At 39.0% G+C, this 24,154-nt stretch overlaps 3 protein-coding genes across 5 annotated transcripts in view; 1 reads left to right on the forward strand and 2 right to left on the reverse strand.

Annotated features, from left to right (window-relative positions):
- The window catches only part of LOC139462115 (polyglutamylase complex subunit TTLL1-like), a 42,423-nt gene that overhangs the window by 12,226 nt on the left and 6,043 nt on the right, over positions 1–24,154 (reverse strand). For all 3 annotated transcript variants that reach the window (XM_071243622.1, XM_071243620.1, XM_071243621.1), the window contains exons 2-4: positions 2,496–2,620; positions 1,193–1,258; positions 145–287 (exon numbers count right to left, since the gene is read on the reverse strand). In XM_071243622.1, the coding sequence (XP_071099723.1) occupies positions 145–287; positions 1,193–1,258; positions 2,496–2,608 (322 nt within the window). In that variant the 5' untranslated portion in view covers positions 2,609–2,620. The remainder of the gene's footprint in view (positions 1–144; positions 288–1,192; positions 1,259–2,495; positions 2,621–24,154) is intronic.
- LOC139461678 (uncharacterized) lies at positions 9,695–15,595 on the reverse strand. The gene has a single exon (XM_071243136.1). It carries the CDS (start codon positions 15,593–15,595, stop codon positions 9,695–9,697), a length of 5,901 nt encoding a protein of 1,966 aa, XP_071099237.1.
- LOC139461679 (variable charge X-linked protein 3B-like) lies at positions 21,281–22,099 on the forward strand. The gene has a single exon (XM_071243137.1). It carries the CDS (start codon positions 21,281–21,283, stop codon positions 22,097–22,099), a length of 819 nt encoding a protein of 272 aa, XP_071099238.1.

A 24,154-nucleotide genomic window follows, 5' to 3' on the forward strand; every position in this document is an offset into this window, starting at 1 on the left:
TGACTCAATTTCAATAATATTGTGTTGAACTGTTTTACTCTTCAAACTTCATTTTTTGCACAAACGTACAAAAATCATTTTGAGATAGATTTTCTTAGCAAGCCAGAACACTGGGGTTATTGTTCAAATTTCAAATTGTTATACCCAAGTGAACAAATCGCCCGAGTTCGTCCTTCTCGGCAAGGAGACTCCCCTCCTTCTCCACGTCCTTGCGGTATCGCTTGATGTTCTTCACCATCAGATCCTTCCTCGTCAGCTCCATGTGATTGGGGAAGTGGTTGATCACCCTGAAATAGGTCAGTCATACTGTGAGCAGCACTCCAGGTGGTCGGGGTATGAAGACACACAACCAACCAAGTCACCGAGCCTAAGCACCTGATCAAAATGGTGGCCTCTTACAACCAGCATAGGTTGCTGGGGATCACTTCTAACCCGGAATACCCATGGGGAATTGTACAGGAAGACCTGCCAAAGAGCAGATATCCTGACGTACCCCATTTTCTAAAAGTTGATATGGCACTGTCGATATTTCGAGGGATGAGCGAACAAAAACTCAAATGCTGCTTCATACCAGTAGGTGATGTCTTCAACAATAGAATTCAGCTACATTCCCAAAGGAAAAACATCCTTGATAAAAGGACTGACCTCCATTGCCTCCTCTGTAAACTTTCACAGCACTCGATTGACATCACCTATTTTTGAACATCTGATAGGTTCGGTACTTTAGCAGGGTTTCCATGAATGAACAGACATGTTTTGGTGCCCAGTTTTCAATTAATTTTTGCAGGTCGCATTGAAACTAAGAAACAATTGAAAGTTTGAAACTGATTCACAAAATCTGAATATTTGTCAAATTATGAGTGTTCACATCACATTATAACTCGATAAATCACTATCAATATGGCTGTATGAAAATAGTTATTGTTCGAAAATATAGTACTTGACGTTATATCAACAGAGAAATAATTTTTTAAACTATTATGCTAGTTCTTAAACTCCTTTTAAAAAACATCAAGGCTTTGCACACCTAGAAAGAAACCAATATCTGAAAGTCCATTTATTTGATCTACAAAAATAAGGTAGGGTTATTTTCAACTGGGCCAACGCTAAAAGATGAAATCCTTGTAGATCATACGCTATTGTCAGAAGTTGGCAACTAACTAAAGCCTAAGGCGGTGAATGGTCAACTCACTGATCATCTGTCAGCCGGTACCCACAGTCCACACTGAAGATGTTCCGGATGTTCTGAACATTTGCCCTGTGGACAAACACAACATACATAAGTCACACGGATCTCACAATAAGGAGTCACGCTTTTACTTATTTTATAATGGCAAACAACATGGCAAAAAGACATTTATAATTGTTTGGTGTTAGGAAAAGAAAAACTTGTTTACTCTGCAATCATGTCAATGGTTACAATAGTAGCAATTGCATCTATCGTGTTCATGACAACTTGGTTGGAAAGTACAGGACGTTTACACAGACTCACTGGGGGCGCACTTGAGTTGGTCTGTCATGGTGATTGAATTAGTGTCAATTGGAGAGCACCTGTCTCCCGTACAAGAGATGACAGGCCTTCTCACATACATGTTACGTCTGCGACTGATAACAGTCTAGATATTTTAGCATTATTATTTGTTGTGTGATGAAGGGAATGAAGTCATGTATCAGAGATATCCTTCAGACAGGCATAATTCTACCATTTGGATGTACGTTCAGAGAATGAAAATGGTTGAAAACTGAATTGTTTTCTCTTCAAACAACCATTGATAATCAGCTTATCAGTCAGTCATCATGGTCATCAACCAGCATTAATTCCCCTGACTGATCTGACAAAGCACAACGTATACATGTACCGGTGAATAACCTCATATAGCCTACATCTCTCACTGAACCTGTGGAACAGGTGATACACAATCATAGTAAGTGAGAGCGCTGGGTTTGAACTCTGCTTTGAACAGTACATCTGTTGTCATGGTTGTATCACAATAAGTGTCTGAAATAACTGCCGGCCTGCCCTTGCCGGTAACATTTCTGTCGGGCTGCATGAAATTTTCCTGCTTCCCTTACTGTCAGTCAGATAAGTTTAAGACTACTTATGCATTCCATTTTTAGGTGACTCCTAGTAGATTCTCATGTCATTATTTGCATTATTTCAACTGAATCAAGGTGTGCTTCATCTCAAAGTTTTTGCTATTTTTTTGCTAAATAATGTCTGAATGCAGGCAGGCAACACTTACGGGTCACCTAGCCAACTCTCTAGCTGGGTTAGAAAATTATTTCCAACACTGATCATGTTAATGTTAGAAGAAAGCCGAACATGAAGCAGGTCCTAGATGGTTACCATGTTGGCAAGATGAAGCTGAACCCTCAAACACTCTACTGATGACACAAAAACAATCATTACTAGGGAGAATATGGAGAAATGACCACTGGATCCTTACAAAACAAAGGGACACAACCACGAATGGTGACTCATTATTTGTATTCACCAGTAAAAGTTCCAGTCATCGTCTGCTCCGACCTGCACCCAGCCTCGTGTCTCGAAGTTGTTCAGAAGGACAGACTTGTCCTGGTCACAGGCGAACTTGAGACGGGATGTCATGTTGATTGTTGCCTGGAAATGTAACAAATAATACTGAAACAGGTCTGACATGGACCAAACTTTGTCAATGATCTAAAGGACCAGTGCACTGACAACCTACTGTTCCTGTTGGATCACAGTGGTGCTGATCAAACACGGTCAAATACAGGGGTCCGGAAACCGTCATATGCGCCGGACATGTCCGATTGGGAATCTCAAATGTCCGGTTTAAAATATTGCTTACCGGACATTTAAATTTTTCTGTCCGGACATTTTAAAAAGTATTGTCCGGACATTCTTAAATTTTGACCGGACATGATCAACAGTTAGGACTGAGCAGTTTCTGTCTGCAGTTGTAACACAATGAAGATTATCTACACTGACAAGCTTTGTTTGTTTTGATTGCTGTAAACAAACATACCGACAATGATAGTCAATCGGTCAATCACTGTAATAGGCAATAAACTGAGTTGACACTGATTAATCGAGGATTAAATACTGAGAACATCTTGTTAATTTGAGTAAAATGTGTTTACAACTGTACATAAATACCTTGCATCATCGATGTACCTCATTATCCTATTATTATTTGACTCAAATACACATGTTAGTAGTGGCTAGGCTAGTGGTGAGCAATGGTAAGGCAATAACATGAACTTCCACTGGAGATGAGAAAACCCTCCATAAAAGAAGAGACAGCTCTTGAAAAGTTTGCACCCTCTCTAAAATGTATTTTCTTCACAAGCTCACATTTCAACATAAAACTACAGAACAATGGGTCAGCAAACACCCCTATCTTCAGTTTTTGTATCATTTGACAACATGATTCAGTGAAAAGTTATATGAAATTTGGACCACACTAAAACCACCATTGTTACATGAGTACATCACTGACAGAGTTTGTAAATTTTGTAAACTTAATTTTGTTTCACAGATTTATTCCAGCTTTTCCAGGCAAGGTCAGTCCAAATAAATATAAAAGTAAATAGCTATGTCAGTCAAACATTCATTTATATGTAAGTTATATTCAACCGTGGAGTTAAAACTGCAGCTGGCTTCTTGAATCACTGGTAGTGATATAGACATGGAATTTTCATAGGACAGTTTATATTGTATAAGCAGGTCTATATGACAAGTGGGGTAAAAAAATAAAAAGTTTTATGGTTTTTTTTATTTCTTGAACCGGCTGCTTTTCAGTTCAGGCTGCGGCCAGTGAAACGAAATAAAAACTGTGTGGCCTAGGGCAACAAAATGAATTAGAAATCCATCAACAATGATTACTACAGTTGTAGAGTTGAGAACAGGATTCTTGTGCATTCAAGGAGCATTAAGACAAGAATCAGCCCCAGACTGGCTACCTGGTATAGTGAACATTGCAGAACATGTCGACTGAAGAATTGGTGTTCTTCTCTCATCCTATCTTGTCTACTCTATTCAAATACACATGACATATACTTGTCATGTTTGTAATTGCAATATGAAACTGTCAATCTATCGTACATAGTGGTGTACCAAATTATTACAAGCTCTGTGAAAGAAGGATATTGCGGTCATTTTCAAAATAACTTTTGATATTTAACAAGATTAACACTCATGTGACCATTCATCAACATAACTGATGATGGAGTTCTGTAAATAATTGAGTCTGGAGCAGACAATCCAGTGATTGACATCATGACCATCAATCTATGCAATTGGGATACAATGAAATACATTAACTAGAGGTGTAACGATACGGGAGGGTCGCGATACGATACGTATCACTATACAGGGGTCGCGATACGTATCACGATACAGTGTTTACTGGTACAAGCTAAGCCAAGTTGATGTCCTGCTCTCTAAAAGATGTGACAAGTACTGTTGAAGAAGATGTAAGGTGTTTATTTACTGTTATAGCAAATTGTCAGCAATACAGTATGTTTTACTGAAACAACAAACTGGCTTTGAAACTGTCAAACATATTTCATGTATTTTCTTGAGTATAGTGCGCATCCATGTATAATGCGCACCCCCCTCTAGCGGGTTCAATATTTTGGAAAAAAAGAAATTTTAATATTATGAGCAGAAAGAAATTACACCGTACCCCTTCAGCGAAGTCCGGCAAACGAACGGGTGATGAGAAACTTCGTCAGTACAAATTCGAAATTTGAGATACAAAATCACCAGACATGTTGATTTACCGTTTAAATTGTATTTTTTGTTCAGCTAGGCATTGTTTTATATCCAGGGATTAAGATTACCTTGTGTATTTTCTCGTAAACTAAGCCTGACACAGCAATCAGCTGTCCACACTTTTTCTTGGAATCTACTGGTGATTCAGTCAAGACACACAAAATGATATAACTTTTAATGCAAGGATCGGCAAAAGTTGTATCTAAAACTATTTTTTTTATCAGGAATAAAATATTCCAATATCTTGTTAATTTAGATGCAGCTTTTAGTCTAAACATATTTAAAATAATAATAACCCTAAGCGAAGCAGCTGATCGCTATTGCCGGGTATTATTTTTTACATGGAACATGTCTGACCAGTCACCGTCAGGGCTCTCGTGCACGTGATCGCATGATAGCGAGAATTACGTGTTGACATAGAATCGTCCAACAAACACAAATATGACTTTTAACGAATCAAAGTATGGCGTTAATGATATATGTATCCATTCTCTGTCAACTAAAGTTCGTTTCAAGGTGTCAATAGCGGTAATCTGACCGTGGTTGCTGTTAATAACGGTGAGTTGTGCGATCTTCTGATCGCTTCACACACGATTTCACCGAAATTAAATAAAACAAAATTAAAAGGAATTTTGAATAAAATTAATGAAATAAGTTAAAAACATAAGTCCAGATATACAAAGAACACTTTTTATAGCCAGACAGTGTAATTACATGAATGATTTGCAAACTTCAGTGTGGATTTGTTGACATGGTATTTCCGGTGTTACGTGCTCACGCTCTTTCCATGGGGGAAAAAACATTAATTTGTGTATAATGCGCACCCCCTTCTACACAGCTGTGTTTTTTTGGAGAAAAAAAGTGCGCACTATACTCAAGAAAATACTTTAATAAAACTGTGTTATGAAAATATCGTATGTATCTTGATACATGCTTTCCAAATCGATGCATCGTATCGTGGGCTGTGCATCGGGATACAATACAGTGTCGCCGTATCGTTACACCACTAACATCAACAAAGTCAGCAAGATTGACGACCCGATCCTGTCAGTCGCCTTTTATCAGTCTTTGTGACAAGCATGGGTAGCTGAAGACCAGTTCTAACCAGGACCTTCCTGATTGAGTTAGTATTAGTATTACTATTATTAGCATTCACTTAGCAGTATGTAGTGTGGTTGGTATAAGTATCAGTATTAACATTCACTTAGCAGTATGTAGTGCGGTTGGTATTAGTATCAGTATTAGCATTCTGTTAGCAGTATGCAGTGTAGTTGGTATTAGTATCAGTATTAGCATTCACTTAGTAGTATGTAGTGTAGTTGGTATTAGTATCAGTATTAGCATTCCGTTATCAGTATGTAGTGTGGTTGGTATTAGTATCAGTATTAGCATTCTGTTAGCAGTATGTAGTGTGGTTGGTATTAGTATCAGTATTAGCATTCTGTTAGCAGTATGAAGTGTAGTTGGTATTAGTATCAGTATTAGCATTCTGTTAGCAGTATGTAGTGTAGTTGGTATTAGTATCAGTATTAGCATTCCGTTAGCAGTATGTAGTGTAGTTGGTATTAGTATCAGTATTAGCATTCCGTTAGCAGTATGTAGTGTGGTTGGTATTAGTATCAGTATTAGCATTCAGTTAGCAGTATGTAGTGTAGTTGGTATTAGTATCAGCATTAGCATTCTGTTAGCAGTATGTTGTGTAGTTGGTATTAGTATCAGTATTAGCATTCAGTTAGCAGTATGTAGTGTAGTTGGTATTAGTATCAGTATTAGCATTCTGTTAGCAGTATTTGCTGGCAGTATGGGTGTTGAGGATTATAATGAAGAGGTGATAGTACACCTTTGAGCAAGTAAAGGTGTATTGTTAACTTGGTTGTGCTTGGGTCAGTCACTCCCCTACCAGCCCTATTGTTTCAGGCAGGGCAAATGTTCCGGTTGAGTGGCTGGCCCTATTGTTCTCCATGGGGTCAGCTTTGCATGCTTTTTACCCCTCACTTGCACCTCAGTCACCACACAGACAAGTCACTGACAGACGACAGCAAGTGGGCAGGTTTCAAAGACTTTTCACTTTAAAGGTATGTTTACAACTAACTAAACATGCATATAAATAGATCTTTTCATATATAATAATATAACCAGACCACCCTCGCCCCTTTCGGAAACACATTAAATGGCCTGGCCGGGCCCGTGTGCGAAATACGCATCAGTCGGAAAGCGCACGTTAAATCTCCAAAGTAAGTAAGTAAGTAAGTAAGTATAATAATATACAAGTAGGTGTAGGCTAAATAAGATATTTTCTATGATGTGTGAGAGATTAAGTGAATTACTGATTTTCCAGAACAGGCAATTATTTAAACATTTTTATGAAGCTTTTATCATGCCCATGGTAAGTGTATTGTGTAGGGAAGTAAATTTTATTGTACATTTAGTATCATCAGCATATTTCCATAGTTGTAGGTATTTTGATGATGTCACTGAATGGCCCTGGCCATGTAGTCATGGGAGTTTGACATGTGACCTACATCTAGAAGTAATACTTCTGGTATGTTTCTTTATTATATACTTCATTGAGAAAGACTGAGCCTCCTGAAGTTGAGAAAAGTGATATTTTGATTGTAGTGAACATAATGCTTGATATTTCACTGCAGTGAACATAACAATCAAGACTGTTCGTTTCGCAAAGTGCCATTTTTGTGACTTGACCAGCGTATTCTTTCACTTCTAACAGCAGCGTTCTCGTAGCTTTACAGAATATTTTTTGTGGAAGTCGAGTTTGTAATAAAATCTGAGACGGTCATCTACACGGTCCGGTGATATATCCATATCTAGACGTGTATTTAAGATGAATTATCATGCCCTGGTTTTATTTGTTATATTTTACATTGTGAGGACTGATGTTCTTAGTGAGTATTATCATGTATTTCAGGTGCACAGAAACTAGTCTAGTGATGACTTGTGGGCAGAAATGTGCTGGATTACGGCATTTCACAGTACTTTTACAGTAGTACGGAAATACTGATATCTTCAACTGTTTAAAAATATCAGTATTTTATTTAAAGACATCAATAATGCTTTAAAGATATCAAAAAATAATTAAAGATATCTTGAATTCACTTCTGATATCCATAATACAATTACTGATATCTTAAAATGTTACTGTGATATCAACAAAATTGTCTGTGATATCTCTAAATGTATTTAAGATATCATTAACAATTACCATCCTACTGTACATAATTATATTAGAAATAAATTGAAGATATCTTACATTCAATTCAAGATACCTTCAAATAAGTTATACATACCCACAAATGCATTACAAATATCATTAATTCGTTTTAAATATCTTCAATTCAATTTAGAGATATTTATAATTAAATTCAAGATATCATTAATTCTGACCGTTACTGACTATGACAGCAGTGACCAATTTCAAAACATGGTTTCTGTAGTGTGACGAAATTTTTCAAGATCAGGCACAAGTATTAATGGTAAATCATAATATTAACCATGAGATGAGACGATATATTATTAAAACACAATACAAGCTTATCTGCAAGTGCTGAGAACAAAGTAATTGTTGATTACAACATGAAGTTCCAAACAATCTTGATTCTTTATTCTTTCTTATTCCTGTTTCAACTCTCATGTACAAACATTAGATTAACTGTAACAAATAGAAAGGATTTCATTTAGTATATGGCTTTTCAATTTGATTAATTTACACATTAACTTCATAATACAGCAGTATTATACTAAGTTGGACTTGTTTAATTTACAAATGTATGAACATTTAACAATAAGGTGTACAAGACAAACCTGGAAATTGCACTAAGTACATAATAGTCCAATAAATGTACAGAAACAATGCCTTAACTGCACTTGATAAACAGGAAACTTACAATTTCATATACCTTTATAAATTTAGGCCATGAGAATATTATGAACAAAATTGAAGTCTAGGGTGTATCTCCATGAGCCAAGTCTAAACCAGCCACAAACCCTCAATTATGAAGAATTAAGATACTGTGTATGGTAGAAACTAAGAAGATGCATTTCTAAACAAATTCCTATTTATGAATTTTCAAATGAGTGACTAAATATGCCATACCATTACTTTTGACTTCACTGGCTCCTAGCATGACTTCCTCCTGCATGCTGCATAAAGCACATGGTGACATGACCACACCAATCTGTGCTTATCTCCCTTCTTAATAAGGTTGATGTAAAATTGGCACATGACCAAAAAATGAAACATAACATTCTAACCCAGGAAATTAAATAAACATCCGAACCATAACAAATATTTAATATTGTATATTGCTGTTGTTATATGTAATACATAATTTGTGGAAATTCTAGAAACCAGATTTCATACCTCCTTCACCAATTAAGCTATCATAATTGATAGAAAATAGAATGAAACATTTTGACCATTACATACCGGTCTCCTCATTGTACAATCAGGGAGTAACAATTACAAAACACAGTACCAAAAATGGTCAAAACTTCTCTGAATTTTAAACATTCTATAATGAAAAGACCTGAAACAACATAATTTATTTGTTTGTTTGTTTGCAATATCGCTGCAATCAACAATATCCAAGCCATATGACGATGGTCTGTAAAAAGTCGAGTCTGGTCCAGACAATCCAGAGACTGACATCATGAACATCGATCCATGCAATCGTGAAACGAAGACATGCATTAACCAAATCAGCGAGACTGACCACCCGATCCCATCAGTCGCCTCCTACAACAAGCATAGTAGCATCCCACGGCAAGCATGGGTTGCTGAAGACCAATTCCAACCCGGTTTACCATGGGTCGAAAATAACATAAACCTTATAAGAGTTATCAACTTCACTCTAAGTAGGCCAAATAAACCTTAAAGTTTACATATTCACATTCTTTCACGATGACTTTCAGAAGTGTTCATTTTGATCCACGCACAATGACACACAATTTGTTTATAGGACGGACAAGCTCTGTAAAAGCTGTCCTCACACGCACGATACGTACAGATCCCTTTTTGTCCATCATGATCTCAATGACACGTCCAAGTGACCATGAATTACGAGGAGAACTGTCCGCCAGAAGAACAATGTCTCCAACTTCAAGATTGGGCTTCTTTGTAACCCACTTTTGTCTTTCTTGCTGCAGTGTAAGGTATTCCTTTACCCACCGCTTCCAAAATATATCAGCTAAATACTGAACTTGCTTCCATCGTCTGCGAGAGTAGACGTCATCTTTACAAAATGTACCTGGTCGCATCTTTTGACCCGATCGCAGAAGCAAAAGATGATTTGGCGTGAGGGGGTTTAGATCATGAGGATGATATGGTACATCAGTGATAGGTCTACCATTGAGAATAATTTCAACTTCACAAAAGAGAGTACTCAGACCTTCATCGTCAAGCTTAATTGCTTGTTCCTGGACAACAGCATTAAGAACTTTCCTTATTGAACGGATCATACGCTCCCAAATCCCACCATGATGAGATGCTGTAGGAGGGTTAAAATGCCAATCAATTCCCTTCTCAAGCAGTGATGAGTGCAACTTGGACTGGTTCAACTTCAAGATTTCTTCTTTAAGTTCACGTTCGCTGCTTGAGAGATTGGTCCCATTGTCTGACCTGATCACTTCTGGTTGACCTCGTCTTGATATAAATCTCCGTATGGCATTGATACAACTGTCAGTATCAAGAGAACAAGCTAGTTCTAAATGCACTGCTCGCATGGTCAAACATGAGAAGACCACACCATACCTTTTCACAGTTGCGCGACCTCGTCTAACTAGAAAAGGCCCAAAAAAGTCCATGCCTACATGTGAAAAAGGTGGCTTATCAGGTTGAAGACGATCATCAGGAAGGTCTGCCATCTGTTGTTGTCCAGTTGGTGACTGATACTTCTTACAAATGACACACTTGGAAACAAGACTTTTGATGACAGCTCCAGCTCCTAAGATCCAATAACATTGCCTCAAGTAGGTAAGTATAGCATTTTTACCCATATGACCTACAGCCGTGTGAGCATCTTTGATCAGCAGCTTTGACAAGGGAGAAGTTTTAGGCAATACAACTGGATGTTTTGAATCATGCGGAATCTCTGCTCTTTGAAGACGTCCACCAACCCGTATGATTCCATCTTCAATGAAGGGATCTAACTTGTACAAAGAACTAGATTTACTAACCCCTCTTCCTTTCTTAATCTGGCTTTCTTTTCCTTTCAAAAATTCAATCTCTTTCATGAAGTGTTGACCCTGCACATAACGAGCAAGTGCAACTTCTGCATCCTTTAATACTGAAACTGTCAGCTTGGGTTTTGCCCGTGATAATTTTTCAGATCTGTCCTCCGCTGCTTCTGACTCCAATTGCCTTGCTTTCATCTTTCTTTTTAGCTCTCTGATAGTCAAGATGATCCAACCAACTGCTTTTCGGAGCCGTAGCCAGCTTGAATAGTGATTCAATAGTCTGTCCAATATATTTTGGGACTGGCCAGTTACTAGACAACTTACAGAGTTCTTGACCTCTGGGTCCTCATCAGTGACAGATAAGTCAGGAGAAATGGGCCATTTGACTCTTAGTCTCCACAGAAAATCTGGTCCTTCAAACCACTGATGTGCATGTTTGAACTTGTCGTAGGTCATTCCCCTTGATGCTAAATCTGCTGGGTTGAACTTTGTGTTGACATAATTCCACTGCTTGACCTCAGAACCTTCATGGATAGTGGTGAGCCGATTTGCTACAAAGGTTTTGAATCTTGATGTGCTGTTAGAGATATATCTGAGCACAGACATACTGTCTGTCCAAAAGAAAGTCTCATCAATTTTGTACTGCAACTCTCTGGTCAATAGCTTACCCAGGCGAACTGCAACTGTAGCTGCTGTTAGCTCCATGCGGGGTATTGTCATTTTCTTCAAGGGTGCCACTCTTGACTTAGCCATTACCAAGACACAGTGTACACCATTATCTTCATTTGTTAGACGAAGGTAGGTTACAACGCCATAGCCAACTTCACTTGCATCAGAAAACAGATGCAACTGACACGATGCAATTTTTCCAAACCCTTTTGGTTTGTAACACCGTTCCACTTCTATCTCATCCAACCTTGGCAAGTCCTTTAGCCACTGAAGCCAAATTGTCAAAGAAGCTTCATCTATTACCTCATCCCATCCAAGATCTTTCTTACATAATTCTTGGAGAAGACGCTTGGCGATCAACACGTAAGGTGCCACAAACCCCAGTGGATCGTATACACTACTTACAACAGACAATATGCCTCTTCTGGTGATTGTCTTTTCCTTGCTTTGAATCTTGAAACCTAGCGTATCTGAATCAACAAACCAAAAGACGCCGAGAGCTCTCTCACTGGGAAGAGATTCACATTCCAGATTCAATTCTTTCACCTCCTTGGCCCTCTCCTCAGTAGGTATAGCTTTCATTACAGATTTGCTGTTGGAGACCCATTTTGTCAGATGAAACCCTCCATCCATGCAGAGTTTTGATACTTCATTGATTAGGTAAACTGCCCTTTCTTCATCTTCTACAGAAGCTAAACAGTCATCAACATAGAAGCTGTCTTTAACCATGCTAACAACTTCAGAAATATATCTTTCTTTGTTGTCCTCAGCAGTTTGTTGTAAGGCGAATGTGGCACAACTAGATGAAGAAATGGCCCCAAATAAATGGACGCACATTCGGTATACTTCTGGCTTCTCATCACAGTCACCTCTCGGCCACCAGTAGAAGCGAAGGTAATTACGATCTTCTTTGGGCACTTTGACACGATAAAACATCGACTCAATGTCTCCCATTATCGCAACTGAGTCTTGGCGGAACCTGAGAAGAATACCAAGTAAGTTGTTTGTCAAGTTTGGGCCTTGTATGAGCATATTGTTCAAGGAAACTCCTTGATTACTAGCTGTACAATCAAACACAACTCTTATTTTCGAAATCTTTCTTGGGTGGTATATCCCATGATGAGGAATGTACCATACCTTTCCTGTTTGGCCCTCAAGCTCCTCAATAGGTACCTTCTCAGCATATCCCTTGGCCAGTATGTCTTCCATGAATGTTTTGTAGTCATCACTAAACTTTTGATCCTTATTAAACTTCCGTTTCAAGCTGTCCAGGCGTTTTAGAGCTTGCACACTATTGTTGGGCATCTGCACATTGGAGCACTTAAAAGGTAGACTAATATGATAATGACCTTCTTGTAAGGAGACAGACTCATTAACCTTGTCAAGAAACTTCTTGTCCTCTTGGGACATTTCTGCTTTGTCGTCGATGGAGCTTTCTGGGAAGTCAAAGTTTATGCTCTTCCTAACCAAACTATTCAATTCACTGATTTTCTCAACATTTCTGACATTTACAATGTCTGTTCTCATAGATGGAAAATGTTGTTTTCCTTCTTCTCCTGAAGGTCTGACAACGTTCCATAGGATCCATCCTAATCGAGTTCTGGTTGCATGAGGGCTTCCCTGTGGACCAACTTTGACTTCAAATGGAGAGTAAGCATCAGGGGCATTAGCACCTATCAGAAGATCGACACCAGATTCAAGTGAAGGTAAATGAATTCCACCAAGGTGAGACCACTCTGCGACATCAGAATCATTTGGAATGTGCCTACTTGTTACTGGGATATGGCTCCTAGAATACACTGTAGGAAGGACAACAGTATTCTTCATATCCATATCATGAACTTTCAGACCAGAGATGGCATGCACAAAGGAAGTATGAGGCTCCCCTAGTGTATCTATAGTTATTTCAACCTTCTTTGACTTTCCACTGCATCCAAGCTTATTCATCAGGGATTCTGAACAGAAAGAGATGGTACTTCCGGGGTCCAAGAATGCATATGTCGATATCACTTTCAATGTATCTTTGAATGTTACTTTCACAGGGATTACAGCTAGTGTACATTCACCGCTGCTGTCACCGGTCTCCATATCTTCACTAGCTTGACCTGTACATGCACTTAAACATTTCAGGTTTGTCTGGGAGTCAATATGCAATATTGTCGAGTGATTGCCTTTGCAGCACTGACAAATGACAATTTTATGACATTCCTTGCTACGATGACCCTGCTCAAAGCAACGAAAACATAGACCCTTGGATTTGAGAAAGTTCAAACGATCAATGTGGGGTTTTGAAGCTAACTTCTTGCACAAGTCTATTAAATGTCCATCATTTCCACAGTAGTCACATGGCCTTTGGACATTAGTATCAAACCTAGATGGCTGTTGATTATTGTAATCCTTTCCCATCTTGTTTGCCTTTACCAGATCAGTACCAAATGTTAGTTTGGTTGGAACCTTTACAGTGCTGGGATTAGCCCATACTCTTTTTTGAACCTGTTTTTTGTCATCTGGTCGCATGGCTTCTTTTCCATACATTGTATCCATAGCCTTTTGGGCTTCTTTTCGGACAAACTGAACAAGGTCAGAAAATTCTACAGTTGATCTAGAGAGACGAATTTGTAAAACAATACCTCTCCACTTCTCCTGGCAGTGAAATGGTAACTTCATTACAAGCTTCCGTATGTTGTCAGGGTACTCAAGTACCTTAACCGAGTACAAACTCTTCACAGCATTCTGGCATTCATTCAGGAACACAGCATATTCGTCCAAAGATTTCGCATTATCTGCTTTAATGTTGGGCCAGCACATAGCCCTTTTTATTAGGGCATTTGCAATTGTCTCTTGATTGCCATACCTTTCTTCAAGCTCGGCCATAGCAGCTTTGTAGCCACTTCTTGCATCCAGGTAGCTAAAACTTTTAACAACTTGATGTGCCTCTCCCTCAGTGAACTGCTCAAGGTAACACATAAGCTCATCTTCAGAACTCGAGTTGTTAATTATCTTTGTCCGAAATTGCCTCATGAACTTCTGGAATTCTAAGGGATTTCCATTAAACTTTTGGATGTCTGGCACTGGTTTACGAAGTTGTTGGACTATTGATATAATCATGTTATCAGATGGCTGTTCATATGCATAGGAAGAAAATGGAGATACTCTGGGATTACGATTTGCCCCTTCAGACTTTTGCATATGTGGTACGTGCTCTCTTATGACATGATCTCTATGCATTTCAGACTTCAGGCTTTGATCAATACTACCCTCGTCAAATGTCATATATTTTCTGGCAGAGTTCCTATCGTCCTGGTCATTGTCATAAACATCCAACACCTTAGACCTGGCCTCGGAGATCTCCAGTTGTGTTCTCAACTCTAGCTCTTCCTCCTTCATCTTAATTTCTAATTTTGCTTGATTAAGTTTTTGTTTCTCTTTCAGGGCTTTTACTTTAGCTTGAAGCTCTGCTTTTCTTTGCCTTTCAAGTAACATTGCTGAAGAAATAGTACTGGCCAAAGGTGACAGGCCAGTTCTACATGATCCTGACCTTTTACTAGAACGACTGGGGTGTAAAGAAGCTTCACTCTGGCTTTGGACTGATCCGTGCTTCACAAAAAACTGCTCAATTGCTGTTTTAATATTTGAAAGAACTTTATCTTGAGATATGCACTCCTCTTCAAAGTGGTATATTTCAGGCTCTTTTAACAGTTGTCTATAGTCTTCTCTAACATCAAATAGCGTGTTGTAGAGGAAAAGCCAAGATGCATACTCTCGACGTACATCCTCAATTGTGCTTTTATTCACAACCCCCGTAGCAATTACTAAGTTGATGTGGTCAAAGTCTCTTTCAAGTTGCCGGAAAATGCCTTGTACCCGTTTACCTTTTGTTTCAGATGCATAAGACATGCCCTTATCAGTTAACTTTTTTCGTCTGGTTTCTTTTCCTACTTTTTCTTTATCTTCTGTCTTATTTTCCTGATCCATTTCCAAAGTCAAATAATGTTAATGCTATGTTGATTACAACATGAAGTTCCAAACAATCTTGAAACCTGGAAATTGCACTAAGTACATAATAGTCCAATAAATGTACAGAAACAATGCCTTAACTGCACTTGATAAACAGGAAACTTACAATTTCATATACCTTTATAAATTTAGGCCATGAGAATATTATGAACAAAATTGAAGTCTAGGGTGTATCTCCATGAGCCAAGTCTAAACCAGCCACAAACCCTCAATTATGAAGAATTAAGATACTGTGTATGGTAGAAACTAAGAAGATGCATTTCTAAACAAATTCCTATTTATGAATTTTCAAATGAGTGACTAAATATGCCATACCATTACTTTTGACTTCACTGGCTCCTAGCATGACTTCCTCCTGCATGCTGCATAAAGCACATGGTGACATGACCACACCAATCTGTGCTTATCTCCCTTCTTAATAAGGTTGATGTAAAATTGGCACATGACCAAAAAATGAAACATAACATTCTAACCCAGGAAATTAAATAAACATCCGAACCATAACAAATATTTAATATTGTATATTGCTGTTGTTATATGTAATACATAATTTGTGGAAATTCTAGAAACCAGATTTCATACCTCCTTCACCAATTAAGCTATCATAATTGATAGAAAATAGAATGAAACATTTTGACCATTACAGTAATCTTGTCACTTTATAGTAATTAAGCGGCCAACAGAAAGCATATTCGTGGTAGCTGGACAGTATTGTCAACGCGCACGTTGATGGGGAATTAGCTCTTGGGGGAATAAAAACAAAATCAACATCACTGTCCCGGAACGCTTTATGCACAACATGTAAACAATAAACAACAATTGCACAATGAGCAGAATACCTGCTCTGACAACACAAACACAGCGATGAGCGGACCTTCCAGCTCAGGCGTACAAGAGGTGAGCGGAGCTCCAGCTCACCTCAGGGCGTTTCCTACGAGCGGCACATCCTGCTCGAGGTCGTCCCTATGCCAGCACTCAGAATACCAAGCCTGACTAACACCGTAGTAACTGTGTAAGGGTAGCACATATATAGTACTGAACAATGGAAATACAATGACGTTGCCCTGGACATGGGACTTCCTGGGGTGACGTACCAACACAACTCAGGGGATGAACAATTAAGGCAATAAATGTCATACCGTATTCGACGTAATAAGCGCCCAGGGCGCTCTCGAAATTAGAAATAGGGGGATCTTATTAGAATATAATTTTAGTGAAAGAGTAGAAAGATCGTAATTTTCTGACAGCCTGAAATGATACAAAAGAAAAGTCTGTGCGTATTATACACGACAGATATATTTTTCCAGAATTTAATTGCCCGTAATTAAGGGTGCATATAACACACGAGTGCGTATTCTACACGTAAAAATGTACACGAATTGTGTACATTGATCAGTCGGAAGGGTGCTAATTGGGATTGTTCACTAGCCAATATATTGGAAAATATCGCCGTGGGCGCTTGTTAGAGCGGGGCGCTTATTACGCCGAATACGGTACTATAAATAACAGTAATTAACGGGAAGTGATAAAGTAGCCCAGTTTGGCTGTCAGTCAATATACAATGAAATGTTGGTGAGGATAAACAATGGGGATTAGCGCCTAAAACGTAGTGACAATTAAGTTATGGAGACATGGCTACAGGGTAGTTTGCCCTTGGAGTCAAATGTACTGCAGACAATGGTAATCATAAAACAGTTGCTATGACAGTATAGATATAGTCACTGTATCAAAGGATAAACTTGCTGAACGTTTGTTTGAATATTCTTGGACTTTGTAAGTCCAGGGTTAGAAACTAACAGTTTTTGTCCACTAGTCCTTATAATGATAACATATAGCAAAACCCTTAAAATGGACCAATTTCTACTAGTCCTTAGGATACCTTTACTATTGGGCAGTTTGGTAAGGACTACAGGACTAGTGCCAATTTCTAACGCTGATTAGTCTTTGTAAGAATATGGAAAAATAAGATTACAACCATGACAATATGTAACAATATGTATTATTTTATAAAAAATGTGATACTAACGGTACAGTTACGTCTCTCACTCAGCTACATGGTTGGGATTTTTCTACATTATTATAAACTTTTTTCTGCAGATTGTATGGTTCAAATAATCCTTCAATCTCGATACAAGCTAGTTTTAGAATTACATCTATAATCGCTAGCAAGTTACAGTAACCAAACTGTCATTACCTCGTAGCATTGGCAATGTATTTTGGTAAATAATGTCTGCCAATATTCTCGGGACTTCTGTATATCAGTCACCCTCTAGTGTAAACAGTGAAGAGGCTGATACTGATGTTAGAAAGTACATGTAACCCTCTCAGATGAGAAAAGCAGTATAAAAACAAAATACAGTATTTTCTCAAAGCAATTATTTATTATTCTACTTAATTATTCATGACGACCTAATTCATAGTTTTACTATTCCTCCATGATAACATAAATAGGTACATTGAGATTAAAGTAAAATTCCTATTCGATTGTACAACCCCAGTTACATGATGTTCCATTTTTTACACATTACTAAATCACAGCTCACTGTGTTATTTACAGCATCTTTTGAAATTTAATTTCAGATATTTACTTGGGAGAAATGAATTTCAAAAATTGCAAATTCAGATTTTACACTGTAGCATTTTTTTTAGCTATCCATTCGTCTATTCGTTGCATACATTAGCTCAACATTTTAAGAATATATATGGGAATAGAATCTTAGGAAGAATAAGGGAATTAATAATTGATACATTGCAATGATTTGATATTTTCAACAATGGCATCCCCATAATGAGTACATATACATGTATATAAAAGCAGACAAAAATGACGAGATTGATAAATATTCCAGGTCTGGGAATACATACTGTGGCGTGACATGAATCAGGTGATTGTTTAATTATGCACATATCTTGAGTTGCCTACAAAGTCAGTAGCCAATCAATGGAGAGTAGGATCAAAACAAAGTTTATAGGACCTGTCAATCAAGGCAAGAGGCTAACAGAACTGCAACAGTCAGACGGGACAAAGCGGCTGTTTCAAATGACATGGTCAGTTGAATCAGTTACCACCAGATTCAAACATTAGTTCCCTGAGAATGGGAAGACACAGTTGGAAAAATGCTAGTTAGAACTGAAACCCAAAGCGATGAAAGTTGTGGAACCGAGCGAGCGGGATAAAAAGGGCGAGTGAGCTTGCATGTTTGCTGTTTCATTTTGGACAATGAATATGCATGAATGACGATACATGTCCTGTGCATGACGATACACATGAGCAGAAAGGGAATTCCCTGGATTCCCCGACATTCCGCAGTAATAAAAGTAGTCCGCCTCGGTGGGCGTGGCTTAATGTTTTACATTCATTGGGAAATGATTGCAATAACACATGACCAATTCAGCAAATTAAAACACAGGAATTTCAATACACACAATGAAAATTTAACTATAAAGACATAAAACCAACCATGAAGTCAAATATAATTGTCACTTGTCCAGTGAATCATTACATTTGATGATGTGGCTAGTGCTCCATGAATAATGGTGCAACATAAGTCAAATTACACTTGCACAATGAGGAGAATGTTGGAATCTAAGAACTAAATTTAGGTTCGATAGGGCCATCCATTTCGCTATTACTTCTTTTTTTAATAAGTACGATTTCGTCATTTGTTATGGGTTTTCTTTATTTGTAAACGTATACAGTTTCAATATCAATATTTGTGTTGGAATAGTTTGGTTCCTCGTTAACACTACGAAAATACATCGTCCTTACCCACAGCACCAAGTGACCTGAGTTACAATGAACTATTGCCAAGCATTGCAGAGTTATTCCCCCCTTTTCTTTGTACATGTGTAATCTCTCTGTCACCTTTAGACGTCATAGTGGAAAAACAGTTTTTATCATTTACGGCAGGCAATTTTTTGCCTTGACTGTATGTCGTTATACATATTCATATAAGGGTAGGTCTGGTAGCCTAGTGGCTAAAGCGTTCGCTCGTCACGCCGAAGACCCAGGTTTGATTCCCGACATGGATACAATGTGTGAAGCCCAATGTGTGGGGTTCCCCGCCGTGATATTGCTGGAATATTGTTAAAAGCAGCATAAAACCATACTCACTCACTCAGATATTCATTTAACTCCATTTGATATATATTTATGTCATTCAGATGTAAGGCAGTAGCTGTTTTCGCTCAGTTTCTGTCAAGCAGCTTACTAAAAACAATCATCGCACAGTACCTTTAGCAGTGTACGCTAAAAAGCGGAGGAATTTCCTGTTTTTCGACGCATGGTCTTTCATTCAAACTGGTTTAATATTTGCAGTTAAATTTACACATCAGAAACCAGCTATGTTTAGGATATTAAATTTCACAATTTGCAAGAAAATGACACGAGAGAATATACCCTTTTGATGCAAAGTTACACGTTACTAGGTATATATTGGTCATAGTGTGTTGTATTAAGAAACCGATTTTTTACCTTTGCCATCAGAAGAGATGTTAATAATTGAAAACATTTAATAAAATCATATATACAACAAGTATTTGTCACAAAGTGAAGAAATGTTCCCCGCCTGTATATACACCATAATACCAAATATGAAGACAATCCAGCGATTAGTTCTTGAGATATCGTGGCAACACCGTTTTCCAACTCCAAAAGCAGATTTGCCTGCTGTGACCTTGAAAATGGGGTCAAGGTCACCAAAACCGACTGGTGTCTGTATATACACCATAGTTCCAAATATGAAGACAATCCTGCAATTAGTTCTTGAGATATCGCGGCAACACCGTTTTCCAACTCCAAAAGCAGATTTGCCTGCTGTGACCTTGAAAAAGGGGTCAAGGTCACCAAAACCGACTGGTGTCTGCGGAGTCTAGTCCAGTGTTTAGTTCTTGAGATATCGCGGCAACACCGTTTTCCAACTCCAAAAGCAGATTTGCCTGCTGTGACCTTGAAAATGGGGTCAATGTCACCAAAACCGACTGGTGTCTGTATATACACCATAGTTCCAAATATGAAGACAATCCTGCGATTAGTTCTTGAGATATCGCGGCAACACCGTTTTCCAACTCCAAAAGCAGATTTGCCTGCTGTAACCTTGAAAATGGGATCAAGGTCACCAAAACCGACTGGTGTCTGCGGAGTCTGTATATATACACCATAGTTCCAAATATGAAGACATTCCAGTGTTTAGTTCTTGAGATATCGCGGCAACAAACAGGTGGGACGTACGTACGGACATATACTATATCCCCCGCTTCGCGCTTTCGTGCGGCGGGGGACAATAATGCACCCAATTATCCAGACTTCAAAATATATATTGATGAAAGGGCCAGATTAAGGTGTTAAGTTGAAGAATGTCCTAATTTAAGCAGAGATGTCTGGATAATGATGCACTGGAATAAAAACTGAAATTTGTGAACGTATATTTCAGGGGAAGCTGTTTTCCAGGAATCAGGAGTCTCTTGAGGACATGGACACTGGGAACATTGGAAGCCCACATTTACATGATTTATGCGCTGTTTCCCAAGGCCCCAATGGTAAAAAAACAAGAGATTTATTTCAGTGAAGTATTTTCTAATAAATCGCATCATGAATATTTTTTATGGTAAAATGTCAAGATTTTTTCATTTCATTTTGACAGAATGAGATGGACCAACAAGAATCAGACTTCACTGAAAGAGCCACCGAGCAGCCTGGCTTTACTGCAAGAGCCACCATGTGACCAGACTTTACTGCAAGAGCCACCGAGCAACCAGGCTTTACTGCAAGAGCCACCGAGCAACCAGGCTTTATTGCAAGAGCCACCGAGCAACCAGGCTTTACTGCAAGAGCCACCGAGCAGCCAGGCTTTATTGCAAGAGCCACCATGTGACCAGACTTTACTGCAAGAGCCACCGAGCAGCCAGGCTTTACTGCAAGAGCCATCGAGCATCCAGGCTTTATTGCAAGAGCCACCGAGCAACCATGCTTTACTGCAAGAGCCACCGAGCAGCCAGGCTTTATTGCAAGAGCCACCATGTGACCAGACTTTACTGCAAGAGCCACCGAGCAGCCAGGCTTTACTGCAAGAGCCACCGAGCAGCCAGGCTTTATTGCAAGAGCCACCATGTGACCAGACTTTACTGCAAGAGCCACCGAGCAGCCAGGCTTTACTGCAAGAGCCACCGAGCATCCAGGCTTTACTGCAAGAGCCACCGAGCAACCAGGCTTTACTGCAAGAGCCACCGAGCAACCAGGCTTTACTGCAAGAGCCACCGAGCAACCAGGCTTTATTGCAAGAGCCACCATGTGACCGGACTTTACTGCAAGAGCCAACGAGCAACCAGGCTTTATTGCAAAAGCCACCGAGCAACCAGGCTTTATTGCAAGAGCCACCGAGCAACCAGGCTTTATTGCAACAGCCACAGAGCAACCAGGCTTTGCTGCCAGATTGTAGCAAACACAAAAAACGGGATGGGTGATTGCGGGGACTCCCTACAGTGCAGTTCCTCATGACAGATAAACCCAAATCTGAAGAAAACAGTTATTATTACCAACCGACCTCATGACTAGTTTATCTAGTAAGGTCGGTTAAAAAGTTTTTAGACAACAGGTGGTCACGGGACTTCAGAACGGTTATGTTCACATGCCCAACTTCTTAAAATGAATGCTTTATGATAGTCGGCATCATACAGTGGACACTGCTTTTGGCAGAGATTTCTTATGAACATGGAACATTGTCGCTTTTATCTAATACACAACATCATGAGAATACTTCTGTATAGAACGAATATGTGGCACCTTAATTAGTTCATGTTGAATATGCACTTGAAACACTTTTTCATTACCACTGGAACATGGTGAGTGAGAATGCACTATTCCTTTATAATGTATTACCTCTATTAGACGCCTGGGCGTATATTAATTTCTCCCAAGTCATGGATCCGGAGTCTTTTCTGTTTAAAACTGGCACAGTAGCAACTCATTAACAGCCTTACCGAAACCAAAAGTCTAAAGTCATACAAATTATCAAATGATGGACCTGGCCTGTATGGCGTCTGATGGGATCATCACTCACAGAAGTGTTTAGTCATAGCATGCACTACGATCATCTCTGACAGATGTGTTTAGTCATAGCATGCACTACGATCATCACTCACAGATGTGTTTAGTCATAGCATGCACTACGATCATCACTCACAGATGTGTTTAATCATAGCATGCACTACGATCATCGCTCACAGATGTGTTTAGTCATAGCATGCACTACGATCATCACTCTGACAGATGTGTTTAGTCATAGCATGCACTACGATCATCACTCACAGATGTGTTTAGTCATAGCATGCACTAGAATCATCACTCACAGATGTGTTTAGTCATAGCATGCACTACGATCATCACTCACAGATGTGTTTAGTCATAGCATGCACTACGATCATCACTCACAGATGTGTTTAGTCATAGCATGCACTACGATCATCACTCTGACAGATGTGTTTAGTCATAGCATGCACTACGATCATCACTCACAGATGTGTTTAGTCATAGCATGCACTACGATCATCTCTCTGACAGATGTGTTTAGTCATAGCATGCACTACGATCATCACTCTCACAGATGTGTTTAGTCATAGCATGCACTACGATCATCACTCTCACAGATGTGTTTAGTCATAGCATGCACTACGTTCATCTCTCTCACAGATGTGTTTAGTCATAGCATGCACTACGATCATCACTCTGACAGATGTGTTTAGTCATAGCATGCACTACGATCATCTCTCTGACAGATGTGTTTAGTCATAGCATGCACTACGATCATCTCTCTCACAGATGTGTTTAGTCATAGCATGCACTACGTTCATCTCTCTGACAGATGTGTTTAGTCATAGCATGCACAACGATCATCACTCACAGATGTGTTTAGTCATAGCATGCACTACGATCATCACTCACAGATGTGTTTAGTCATAGCATGCACTACGTTCATCTCTCTCACAGATGTGTTTAGTCATAGCATGCACAACGATCATCACTCACAGATGTGTTTAGTCATAGCATGCACTACGATCATCACTCACAGAAGTGTTTAGTCATAGCATGCACTACGATCATCACTCTCATAGATGTGTTTAGTCATAGCATGCACTACGATCATCACTCTCACAGATGTGTTTAGTCATAGCATGCACTACGATCATCACTCACAGATGTGTTTAGTCATAGCATGCACTACGTTCATCTCTCTCACAGATGTGTTTAGTCATAGCATGCACTATGATCATCACTCACAGATGTGTTTAGTCATAGCATGCACTACGATCATCTCTCTGACAAGATGTGTTTAGTCCTAGCATGCACTACGATCATCACTCACAGATGTGTTTAGTCATAGCATGCACTACGTTCATCTCTCTCACAGATGTGTTTAGTCATAGCATGCACTATGATCATCACTCACAGATGTGTTTAGTCATAGCATGCACTATGATCATCACTCTGACAGATGTGTTTAGTCATAGCATGCACTACGA

This window comes from Haliotis cracherodii, unplaced genomic scaffold, assembly GCF_022045235.1.
Source record: "Haliotis cracherodii isolate W230 unplaced genomic scaffold, xgHalCrac1.p SCAF_15, whole genome shotgun sequence".
In the NCBI taxonomy this organism is placed as follows: Eukaryota; Metazoa; Mollusca; class Gastropoda; order Lepetellida; family Haliotidae; genus Haliotis; species Haliotis cracherodii.